Below are 12,845 nucleotides of genomic sequence, written 5' to 3'. Positions count from 1 at the left end.
AGTAGAATTTCTGGTGTATTTTTGTTGAATGACAACATTGTCTGACTGGCTTAATGCAACCTAGATTGTATACCTAAAATGGATGAGGGGGGGGTGGGGGGGTGGCTTGGGAGGAGGGGGGGGGGAGAAAAAGTCACTGTATATGTGTGAAAAAGAAATAGTGTATATCATGGCTAATGTGATTTAGGGTGTGAAAAATAAAAAAAATTAAAAAATAAAAGAGAAAAGCTGTGGTCCATTAAGTGCTCGTGGGAATAGGAGTTGCAAATGGGTCAGATTGCTGAGGGAGAACACATATTTACTTTTGAAGGATGATGGATTGGGGAGAGGGGTCATCCGGAGTAAAAGTAGACGGACAGGCCGAAAAGCGATAATGCAGAATAACCCTCTGCAGCCAAATCTATGTCCATTAGTGGTGAAAAGCCAAATGAGTTCTTCAGCATTATTTTATCAATGCTGATGTAAATCTAAGCATCAGAACATTTTTAAATATTTTCTTGTGACCTTGATGGTTTGCAAAGGGACTTCAGGGCCGGTCAAGAGATGTAGACAAGATAAAGATGATGAGCTCAACAGAATCAGAAAATGCTCAAACATCAGGCGTATTAAATACCTCGAAGCATTAATGAGTAATGAGTAATGATCAATAGAAAGTTTGAGCTGGTTGTTTGAGAAAATTCCAATATCCTGTGGTTATTGGGTCCTTGAAAATGTTCGCCTCCTCACCCCAAAGCAGGCCAGAGAGTTGTTGGTATTTATGATAATTTATAGAATCGTCTTCACAGGCTGTTTATCTCATTGACCCCAAGACAATATCGAAATTAACCAAAGTATCGGCGAATCTAAGATATACAGAAAGAAATATTAATTTTATTGTGAATGAGTCATTGTGTCATTTTGAAATCACAGGTCCTTCAGGGAGAAATTTCTGAACATGAAGATGGTGTCGAAAAGTTACAGGAGGCAGCAAAGTGCCTGCTGTCCTTGAGCATTGACGTTGTTCCAAATGTACTCCAGCTTCGAAAGACCACAGGTACCATTTCAACATTTGCTGCTTAGATCAAAAAATGGTTCTCTAATTCCAACAAATACAAGTGATGCTTCCAGCTGGAAAATTAGACATTTTCAAAATGTGCAAATTACCAGTGGGGACCCACCAACCTCTTTGAACTATTCTAAAATATTTCTTGCAATTGATTGGATTTCAAATGTTGAATCATCTTTACCTAGCACGTCATAAATAGGCTATCATTTCATAAAAAGCTCTGAAAACTCTAAAATTAATGGAAAGACCATTTACTAAAGAACTGTGCACACTTCAATAAATGTTTGAATAAAATGCAGTATTTAAGAAAGTTCAATAGAACTTTCTCCAGTGAATTGTGGACAGTGATTCAGACTCGTAGGCCAGAATCACAATAGTATTGCAAAATGTGTGTTTATTGAATGAAATTTCTGCTCAAGTGGTGCATCTTAGAAGTGTTGGGTCTTATAAAATTGTTGCATTGAAGGTACTGAATTAAGAACCATATTTGGAGCCTTGGAAATGAAAATGACGGCAAATGGGAATTCTTACAGTGAATTCGTTGAAAGTGATGCTGTGCGATTATTTAATAAAGCAGCCAGGCTCCAGTCATGCATACTTGTCCGTGGCTCATCAATTGAAGAGGAGATTGAATGATTGGAAACCAGATATCTTCCAATCATAGAAACAAGACTGGAAATAGGAAACAAATGTTACAATATGCCAGCATGACGGTGAAGTCACGAGCTCCATCGAAATGTTAATGTTGCTTTTCTTTTTTCCAGATGCTCTATCAGCTCATTTATTTTTCTACATTTTTGTTTTCTTTCCTAAATCTCAGAAATTCTATATTTTCTGAAGAGTGTGTTTGTCTTGTTGATCAGTTATTACTAGAAATAGAGGGTATGTAGAAATGGTAGAAGGTTAAGCAGCGGCCATTTACCAAGTGTGAACATCTGGCAAACATGCAGCCAAGGAAGTGTTTAGGGCTGTGATGTCTCAAAGACTCCCCAATGAGAGGGGATTTCTCATGCTGTGCTGGGAGGGCACTGAAGATCCATGCATCTGAGCACCCGAAGGGCGGGATACAGTTCTGGTGAGAACGGTTGCAGCTGCTCTCAGAGTCTTCTCTATTCAGCTTTGATTGTTGTTCCTGCTCCTCCACGGCCCCAGCTCCCCCCCACTTCACCTGCTCCTCTCGATGAGTAAAAGGCCTTGAATTCAACATGTTTTCAACAAAGAGTTGCACAACTGTCCCTCTCTTTCTCTCTCCATTTCCTTTTGCAAATGTCCCTTCCTTTTCACTGTTCCTCATTTCACTCGTCTGCTATTTCACGCTGATTCCCTCCAAACTTTTTTCATTCCTTGCTCACATTTTTGCCCCTACTTGTTGCTCGTCATCTTCTGTTCTGCATTGCTTTAAATATTACTAAACCCACAGTTCTCCTTTCTCCAAAACAAAAAATGTGTTTGTTGGGATGAAAACACCGGAACCTTGTGGTAAATCTTTGAAGACACTTTTAAATGTATGTGTAACAGAACCTTGTGTTCATTTTAGCTACCATCGAACAGAGATTCCAGCTTTTGCGTGAGGAAACATCAGAGCAGAAGAGGACATTGGAACGGACAAATGTCCAAGTGGAAGATCTCGAAGGTTTACTTTTACCTGGCACTTCTCACCACTGCGATTTTGGAAATGTTTTATTTCTGGATTGATGAAGCAGGGTCGTTGACCTAGTTGAGAAACATTGCTATTTTGCTCACATAACTGGTCCCTAATAGCAATGATGCTGGTCCCTAATGATGTTGATTGCAAGATAAATCTTGGCTGGGACAATTACAGTCCGGATACAGGACTTCTCGGCCCCTCGAGTCCAAACCGATTTAAGTGAGCTCCTCTAGCCCCACTTACCCACTCCCTGTCCGTATCCCTCCAATCCCCTCACATCCATGCAGCTATCCAACTTGTTCTGAAATGACACAAGAAGTTACATCCCAGACCCTGGCACCAGGGAGACAAACTACCAATCTGTTTCCTTAATCGTATCCACAGAATCCCCAAATTGTCCTCCTGACCATCGAATCCCCTATAACTATTACCCTCCTCTTCCTTTCCCTACCCTTTTGGGCAACAGAGGCCGACCTTATGCCAGAGATACAGCCACTGATTCCTTCCCCAGCCTGAATGTTCCTCAAGGAGGAGTACCATTTGTTGAGTGCTTCAGTCACAGGGGCCCCCTCCTGTATCTGTCTCTTCCCTTTTCCCTCTCCTAACTGTAATCCACTGATCCTCCTCCTGTGGCCCTGTTGAGACCACCTGGCTATAGCTCCTATCTATGACGGCCTCACTCTCACTGACCAGGTCGAGGTCATTGAGCTGCAGCTCCAATTCCCTAACACGGTCCCTGAGACACTGCAGCTCAGTACACCTAGTGCAATTGTGGATGTCCAGGAGGTCGAAGACTCCAGGACCTTTCACATCTGACACTGAAAAGAACAAACTGCTCTCACACTCAACCCTTCTCTCTCCCCCTCACCTTAAAAAGAGAAAATAACAAAAAAATATAGTCTTACCTTAATCTAGATACTCGACCTCAGCCCCTACACGGTGAAGCCTCTCGAGCCAAAGCCTCGAAGCCCCACTCTTTCACCAGGCCACTCTCTCATTGGGCCACTCCTCTCTGGCTTCTCCTTTGCCTTTCCCTCCTTTTATTGGCCTTGACCAATTAAACCTGTCACTCTCAACTCGCTCCTCCTCCGAACACTGCCCAAACTCTGGTCTCCATCTCCTCCGACTCGCTGCTCGAACCGACTATCGTATCTATTGTACGATAGAATCTTGTATGTTCTTTAAAAACCATATAGGATGTGGTTTAAGGTCTCATCCAAACCAATTGCATCCACTCATGCAATTTGATTTCACTACTTCCCCAATGTGCCATTTAGAAATGCACAGAATGACGTGGATGTTGCTTCTCTTCACCATCTGAAACAAGTAAATGGGTTCTTACTATTAAAGCTCCTGCCTCGCATGTTCGAAGTTTGAAAAAGATCAAAGCTGGTGCATAGTTTCATGCATCCACAAGTGTATAAAAAATGGGTTGTGGCAAATCATCGGCAATTATCCATGCCTGCTGCATCCAGGCATATTTGAAGATTGGAGCACGACTGCAACGCCATGTCAACTGTGGCGGATTAACTACCACTCCAGGCAGAGCTTTAGTAAAGCCCCCCTAACCTTGCCTCCCTGCCCCACTCTTTGCTGAATCGAATAAAGTGACATTAAGTTACTTTAAATAACATATTAGGGGTCTCCAAAGTAGTCGATATCGACCCTTGGTGAAGGGGTGGGGGGGGGGTGGGTTGGAGAGGCAGCAGCGTGACCCAGATGTGTGGGGGGGGTGGTGAGACAGCAGCACCACTCACGTGGGCAAGGAGGGAGATAGACAGCAGCGCGACTCGGGTGGATTGGAGAATGGTAAATGGAGTCCCCTTGTTTAAAAAAGGTAATAGGGAGAATCTTGGGAATTAGGGTTAGTCTTACATTATTGGTGAGTAAACTAATGGAAGGGATTCTTAAGGATGGGATCTATGAAGATCTGGAGAAATACACTCTACTCAAGGATAGTCAGCATGTCTTTGTGAAGGCAAGCTTGGGCCTCACAAATCTAACTCAGTCTTTGGAGGAGGTTACAAAAGAAATTAATGAGGGTAGGGTGATAGATGTGGTCTACGAGGATTTTAGCAAGGCATCTGACAAGGTCAGTCACAGGAGACTCCTTCAGAAAGTCATGAGTCATGAGATGAGCGAAAAATTACCTGCATGAAATAAAAGCTGTCATGTCGGAAGAAAGCAGAGAGTCGTAGTGGAAAGAAAGTATTCTGCCTGGAGGTTGGTGCTGCAGGGATCTGTTCTGCGACCCCTAGTCTTTGTGATTTTCATGTCACCTGGATGAAGAGGCGGATGGATAGGTCAGTAAGTTTGCGGATGTCACGGAGGTTGGTTTGGAGGAGTTGTGGATGGAGATGAAGGCTGTTGAAGGTTACAAAATGATGAAGGTGGGTTGCAGAGTTAGGCAGAAAAGTGGTAGATGGATTTCAATCCAGATAACTGAGAGTTGATGCATTTTGGAAGGACAAACCAGAAGGCTGAGTCCAGAGTTAATGGTCGGTTACTTAAGAGTGTGGATGAACAGAGGAACCTTGGGTTGCAAATCTACACATTTCTCAAGGTTGCCGCACAGTTTGATAGGAGAGTGAACAAGGATTATGGTGTGCTGTGATTCCTTCATAGGGGGTTTGAATTCAGGAGTAGAGTGGTCATGTTGCAAATCTATAAATCTTTGGTATGACTCACTTAGAATATTATGTTCAGTTCTGGTCACCTCATTATAGGAAGGAGAGGGGACAGAGGAGATTTACCAGGATGCTGCCTGGATTGGGAAACAATTCTCATGAGGCAAGGTTCGCAGAGCTGGAGTGTAGAAGGATTAGAGGAGACGTGATAGAGGTCTACAAGATCTTCGACATCCTTCCGTGAATTCAGGGACCAGAACACTACGTAATATTCCAAATGCGGCAAACCAAAATTTTATACAGCTGTAACTTGACTCACCAACTTTTACACTCAGTGCCCCAAATCAAGAAATCCAGCAGGCTGGATGTTTCTTTACCATCCTCTCCACCATGTTGTCTCTTTCAGGGAGCAGAGAGCGCTCAGCTCAAAATCCTTCTCTTCATCAATGCTAGAAAAGATATATTGTAGTCTTTCCCATGCATTTGACCTCCCCCCCCTCCCAAATCCAGCACCTCACTCAGGGGAGGGAGAGGGGAAGAGGAGGGAGAGGGGAAGGAGATGGAGAGGAAAAGAGAGGGAGGGAGTGTTGTCGAGGAAGGGGGAGGGATATAGTGAGAGGGTGAAGGGAAGAGGAAAAAGAGAGAGTGGGGAAGGAGAGGGAGGGAGAGTTGTCAAGGAAGGCAGTGGGATAGAGGGAGAGAGGGTAAGTGGAAGAGGAGGAGAGGGAAAGGGGAAGAAGAGAGAGGAAGAAATGTCGAGGAAGGGGGGAAGGATACAGGGAGAGTTTGAGGAGAAGGAGAGGAAGTGGAGAAGGAGAGGGAGAGAAAAGGATAGGGAGGGAGAGTTGTAAAGGAAGGGGGAGGAATATAGGGAGAGGGTGAGGGGCATAAGAGAGGGGAAGGAGAGAGAGAAGGAGTGGGAGGTAGAGTTGTCGAAGAAGGGGTGGGTTAGAGGGGAAGAGGAGAGGGAGAGGCAGGGAGAGTTGTCAAAGAAGGGAAGGGATTGGGGGAGTGGGTGTGGGGAAGAGGAGAAGTAGATGGATAGGGGAAGGAGAGGAAGAGGAAAGAAGAGGGAGGGAGAGTTGTCGAGGAAGGGTAAGGAATATAGGGAGAGGGTGAGGGGAAGGAGAAGGGAAAGAGGATGAAGGATAGTTGTCAAGGAATGCAGAGGGTTATAGGGAGATTGTGAGTGGAAGGGAAGGAGAGGGAGGGAGGGAGAGTTATCGAGGAAGGGGAGGGATATAGGGAGAGAGTGGGGGAGGAGAAGAAGATGGAGAGTGGAAGGAATGGGAGAGGGAGGGAGAGTTGTCGAGGAAGGGGAGGGATAGTGTGAGGGTGAGAAGAAAGAGAGGGAGAGAGGAAGGAGATGGAGAGGGAGGGAGACTTGTCGAGGAATGGGGAAGGATATAGGGAAGAGTGTAAGGGTAAGAGGAGAAGGAGAGCGATAAGAGATGGAGAGGGAGAGGAAAGGAGAGAGGGAGAGTTGGTGAGGAAGGGGGAGCGATATAGGCTGAGGGTGAGGGGAAGAGGAGGAGAGGGAAAGGAGAGGGAGAGGAAAGGAGAGTGAGGGAGAGTTTTCGAGGAAGGGGGAGTAATGGGGTGAGGGTGAGGTGGAGAAGGAGAGGGAGAGGGGAAGGAGAGGGAGGGGAAGGAGGGGGAAAGGGAGAGGGAGGGAGAGTTGTTGAGGAAGGGATAAGGATTTTGGGAGAGGGTGAGGGGAAGAGGAGGAGAGGGAGAGGAAAGGAGAGGGAGGGAGAGTTGTCGAGGAAGGGTAAGGAATATAGGGAGAGGGTGAGGAGAAGGAGAAGGGAAAGAGAATGAGGGATAGTTGTCAAGGAAGGCAGAGGGTTATAGGGAGATTGTGAGGGGAAGGGAAGGAGAGGGAGGGAGGGAGAGTTATCGAGGAAGGGGGAGGGATATAGGGAGAGAGTGGGGAGGAGAAGAAGATGGAGAGTGGAAGGAATGGGAGAGGGAGGGAGAGTTGTCGAGGAAGGGGAGGGATAGTGGGAGGGTGAGAAGAAAGAGAGGGAGAGAGGAAGGAGATGGAGAGGGAGGGAGACTTGTCGAGGAATGGGGAAGGATATAGGGAAGAGTGTGAGGGTAAGAGGAGAAGGAGAGCGATAAGAGATGGAGAGGGAGAGGAAAGGAGAGAGGGAGAGTTGGTGAGGAAGGGGGAGCGATATAGGCTGAGGGTGAGGGGAAGAGGAGGAGAGGGAAAGGAGAGGGAGAGGGGAAAGAGGAGGAAAGGGAGGGAAAATTTTCGAGGAGAGGGATTTTGGGAGAGGGTGAGGGGGAGAGGGAGAGGAAAGTAGAGGGAGAGAGAGTTGTCTAGGAAAGGGGAGTGATAGAGGGAGAGGGTGAGGGGAAAAGGAGAGGGAGAGGAAAGGAGAGTTTTTGAGGATGGGGAGGGATATTCGTAGAGAGTGAGAGGTAGAGGGGAAGGAGAGGGAGGGAGAGGGAGGAAGAGTTGTCGACGAAGGGGGAGGGATAGAGGGATAGGGGATTAAAGGATTTCTATTGTCTCTGAATCTTTACGAAAAAGTGAAGATGATTTTGAGCTGAAGACCATTGGTCGTCTTCGCGTGATCTTCCTCAACTCTGTTCATCTCTTCCCTTGAATGACTTTTGTTTCCGTTGCTTGTAGATTCGTGAAGCGCAGAAGGGAGGACAACAACTTGTGCTGGAAGTCGAGCTGGTAGCAGGACCAACAGTCAATAAGGCAGCCACACTTGGAAACACAATCAACATGTTCAGGTATTTCTACATCCAGTCCTGGAGGATCTCAACAAAGTTCAAGCAAGATTTCTGCCAACACCTAAAAATTCGACAACTCCAAAAAAATGTAGTGAACAGATCCGACCTTTGTACACGTCATTCATCACCCACACCAAAGCCTTTAACTCTGCATCAAGGAAACAACTATAGGACACCCCTTCTAGTATTAGATGAACTGAAATGGAAGTACGGATCCTGAGGCTCTTCAACAAAGGCATATTGGCCACAGTCATGGTCAACATGAGTACTTGGGAGCCTTTTTGCATGAAGTGAAGAGTAAACAAGGATCCGTGTCAGGTCACTCGCCTGAGTGCTACTGGTACCATGTAACCCAGTACTACCTGTCACATGGTCGAGTGGTCGGCGACTAAACCGGCTCCCCAACCAGGCTTGCCTGGTGAGGAGGGTGGCTAGACACCCTGCAGGATGAAAAACAAGACCTGTCAAAGGGTGGATGAACCATGGACAGAAAGGTCTGGCAAACCATCATCTGAGAGGGAACAGCAACCTTCAAAGCCAGCAGATGTGCAGAAATAGAAGAAGATGAGAGGAGAGGCCGTACCAACCCAAGCCTGATCTGCCATCTGGAACAACCTGTCCTGAATGCAGAAGAACTTTCAAAGGCAAGATTGAACACAGAAGCCACTTGATAGCAACGAGGAGGAGAACTTTCTGACAGACAGCGCAGAATTCAAACTGAGGTCCAGTCCTGACCACTGGCCATGTAAAGGCATTGCCCTAACCACTACATCAACCGTGACACCCTGTCGGCTCAGAGAAGCCGGCTGGAATCTCGAGCGTCTGGAGGAATCGATGTGTCAGGCAGCAGTGGGGAGGGGTCGGGGATCAGCGGCGGCAGTGGGGAGGACTCGGGGATCAGCGGCAGTTCCTACCACACCCCCACACACACAAACCCTGACGCACACGCCCCACACACACACACATACACACTCTATTCTTTGAAAGATTTTATTTAATATTCTCAAATTACATAAAGAAAATCAAATACACATAAAATAACTGTAAACTACATCCCCTCCCCCTTACTAATACAATAAAACCCAAAAAAAGAAAAAAATAACCAAAATAAAGAAAAAAAAAACAACCTCTCCTCCCCCAAAACTTTAGAGAAATGTATCAAATATTCCCTGATTGGTCTGCCAACATTACAACATTGATTTAATTTCTATAGCCATGTGTTTCAAATATAAACACCACATATAAATAAAAAAGAGTAATTACTTACATTATATGTTAATTTTTCTAAATATAGACAAGAGTGAAATCCGTTATGCCATCTTTGCAAGTTTATATTCTTCCATGTGACAGCTATACATTTTCTCGCTACTGCTAACCCAAATCTTAACAAAGCCAAATATGGTTTAGGCATTTTGAATCAACAAATGGAACATTAACATAACCCAACAAACATATTTTTGGATCCATTAAATATCCCTTTGAAACAAATCCCTCAAAAATTTTATAATTTCCTCCCAAAAATGCTTAATTTTCTTTCACGACCAAACTGAATGTACAAAAGTAACTTTCTGCTCTCTACATCTAAAACAGAAATCTGTTAAACTGAACCCATATCTCTTCAATTTCTCAGGGGTTGAATATAATTGATGCAAAAAATTCTAATTGACCATAGTATACCTCACATTAATTAATTTGGTAACACCGTCAACACACAGTTTTGACCATTCCTCCCATGTCAAAATAATATTTAATTCTTTCCCATTTGTCTTTTTCCATTTTCTCCTGCAACAACCAATACATATCAGAAATAAAGCCTTTTTCACCTTTATCTGCAATTAATAATTCAAATTTCTTATGACCTGGTAAATTTATTTCCTTCCCACAATTCTTCTTTAAATAATCTCAAAGTTGGTAATAAACAAAGAATTTGATGCAATACCATATCTTTCCTCCAACCTTTTAAATGCACAAAACCTCCCTGCTTCAAAACAATCTATTACATTCACTAATCCTTTAATTTCCCAATCTTTTAAGTAAGGATTCTATCATGAAAAGGGAATTAATTTATTCTGATATAATGGTGATCTTATCGAAACTATTCCGATAGAATCTAGAATTAAATTGCGATTTTACCAAATATTCATTGTATGTCGAAAAACAGAAAATTTAAATTCTTAGAACAATAAAGGATTCCATTTATAAATAAAATGATTAATATTATTTTCCAAAATCTGAGCCATCTTTATCTTTGCCCACCTAGAAGATTGTTCATTATCAAATAACCAATTAATAAACTTCATCGGTGCCACCTCATAATAATTATAAAAACAATGTAATTGCAAACCACCCAATTTATAATGCCAAGTCCATTTTTGGAAAGAAACCCTCGATAATTTACCTTTCCATAAGAATAACCCAACTATGCAAGGAATAGATTGAAAAAAGTATTGTACTCGAGCATAAATGTTCATCTTTATGCAATTCACTCTTCGTATTAAGGTCAGTGATAAATCTTTCCACTTATCTAAATCAATTTTAACCTTATTTCATAAAGGTACATAATGCAAAATAAATAATTCATGATCATTTTTATTTACAACTACTCCTAAATATTTAATTTTATTTGACCATCTAAATTTAGTAATTTGTCTACAATCCATAAAATCTTCTTCTGCTATTGGTAAAACCTCACTCTTTTCCCAATTAATCTCATATCCCAATAATTTACCATACTTATTCAACAAGTCCTGTGATAATTTTAGTGAAGTTTTTGGATTAGTTAAATATACAAAAACATCATGTGTAAATAAGCTAATTTTATTTTCATTTTCTCTCACTTTAAGTCCTCTAACACCAAAATCATGTCAAACAGCCTGAGCTAAAGGTTCTGTCACCAAAGCAAGTAAAGCAGGTGAAAGAGGAAAACCCTGTCTTGTAAAACAAGTTAAATTAAAAGATTTTAAAATCTCACCATTCGTTATTACCCTTGTCATAAGTTCTGCATATAAAGCCCTAACCCAACCCCTAAAAAATGGAACAAAATTAAATTTTTCCAATACTTTAAACAAAAACTTCCACTCAACTCGATCAAATGCCTTCTCAGCATCCAAAGATATATCCGTTGGTTGATTATCTTGTTGTTTTTAGCATTAATTAATGAAATCAATTTAACTATATTATCTGATGACAATTTAACTATATTGTCTTTGACAAACCCTACCTGATTGTTACGTAAAAAAATTTGGCAAATAATTCACTAACCTATTATCTGAAACTTTTGACACCAATCTATAATCAACATTTAATAATGATATCAGTCTGTAAGGTGACACTTTTAAAGAGTTCCTTTCTTTTTTTAGGTATAACTGTAAACAATGCTTTTGAGAAAGATTCTGGAAATACATCCATTTTAGTTGCTTGTTTCAAAACATCTTTATATAATGGAAATAATAAATCATTAAATTTTTTATAAAACTCCACCTTAAATCCATCCTCTCCAGGAGATTTCCGATCAGGCATCGATTGCAAAGCTTCTCTCAATTCTAATTCAGTAAATAAAATATCTAAATTCTTTACCTCAAATTCATTCAACACTGGCAAATTTAAACTAGATAAAAATAAATCAATTTGATCCATTTTTTTATAACCCTCTGACATATATAAATTTTCATAAAATTTTTAAAATTCATCAGTATTCATTTATGTAATTTCTCCATCCTAATAGCATTAATTGTCCTTGATACTTGCTCAGTTTTATGTTGCCATGCCAAACCATATGCACTCTTACTCCCAATTGATAATAACATTGTTTAGACTGCAAAATCATTTTCTCATATTTATACGTTTGTAAATTATAATGTAATTTCACTTTAGATAAATTTATCTTTTCATCCTCTGTATATTTTTTTTTTAATTTTTTCTCCAAGCCTTCGATTTACTTTTCCAAATTTAAACTTACGAATAAATAGTTTTTTTCTCTCTTAGTTGTATAGCTAATAATTTGTCCCCTCAAATATGCTTTTAAAGCATCCCACAAAATAAATTTACTTTGAACTGAATTTTCTTTCATTTGTAAATAAAAAATAATTTGATCTCTCATCTACTAAATGAAATCTGGTCTCTTCAATAACTTTTCATTAAACCTCCAACGATAAGCTGTCTCAGTTAATTCAGTCCCTAAACATTTAATGAAGGATATGAGAATAACCTACTTTTATCTTCTGCAAAATTAAATCTACCTTGTAAATGCACAGAAATCAAAAATACATTTATTCTAGAGAAAGAATTATGCCGAGCTGAATAAAGTGAATAATCTTTCTCAGTTGGGTTTAAATTCCTCCAAATTTCCACTAAATTTAAATCCTCCATCATCTTAAACAGTCTTTTTGCCATTTTAGTTCTTTCAACAATTTTTGGAGATTTGTCCAACAAGGGATCCAAACAACAGTTAAAATCTACTCCGACTAACACATTCCCATATGCCTGATTCGAATTTAAAAATGTCCCTGAAATAAATGTCTGATCATCTTCATTTGGTGCATAAACATACATTAAAGTCCAACTTTCAGAAAAAAATCTTCCAGTTAACAATCAGTACTCTTCCAACATTAGCAAAAAAAAAATCCACAGCAAAAAGTTTTTTTTTATTAACTAATATCACCACGCCTCTAGTTTTAGAGTTTAATGTAGACAAAATTACATGTCCTGACCAATCTCTCTTCAACTTCACATGTTCTTTTTCTGTCAAATGAGTCCTTTGCAAAAATACAAT

General features: G+C 41.3%; 1 protein-coding gene across 3 annotated transcripts in view; it reads left to right on the top strand.

Moving 5' to 3' along the window:
- LOC138759056 (microtubule-actin cross-linking factor 1-like) overlaps window positions 1-11,978 on the top strand; it is a 32,115-nt gene extending 20,137 nt beyond the window's left edge. For 2 of the 3 annotated variants that reach the window (XM_069928910.1, XM_069928912.1), the window contains exons 6-8: window positions 910-1,033; window positions 2,583-2,678; window positions 7,965-11,978. In XM_069928910.1, coding sequence (XP_069785011.1) covers window positions 910-1,033; window positions 2,583-2,678; window positions 7,965-7,972 — 228 coding nt within the window. In that variant the 3' untranslated portion in view covers window positions 7,973-11,978. The remainder of the gene's footprint in view (window positions 1-909; window positions 1,034-2,582; window positions 2,679-7,964) is intronic. The other variant, XM_069928911.1, reaches the window with a different exon arrangement.
- Window positions 11,979-12,845: the final 867 nt, after the last annotated feature.

Source organism: Narcine bancroftii, chromosome 3, assembly GCF_036971445.1.
Source record: "Narcine bancroftii isolate sNarBan1 chromosome 3, sNarBan1.hap1, whole genome shotgun sequence".
In the NCBI taxonomy this organism is placed as follows: Eukaryota; Metazoa; Chordata; class Chondrichthyes; order Torpediniformes; family Narcinidae; genus Narcine; species Narcine bancroftii.
This window is presented reverse-complemented; position numbering and strand designations above follow the sequence as displayed.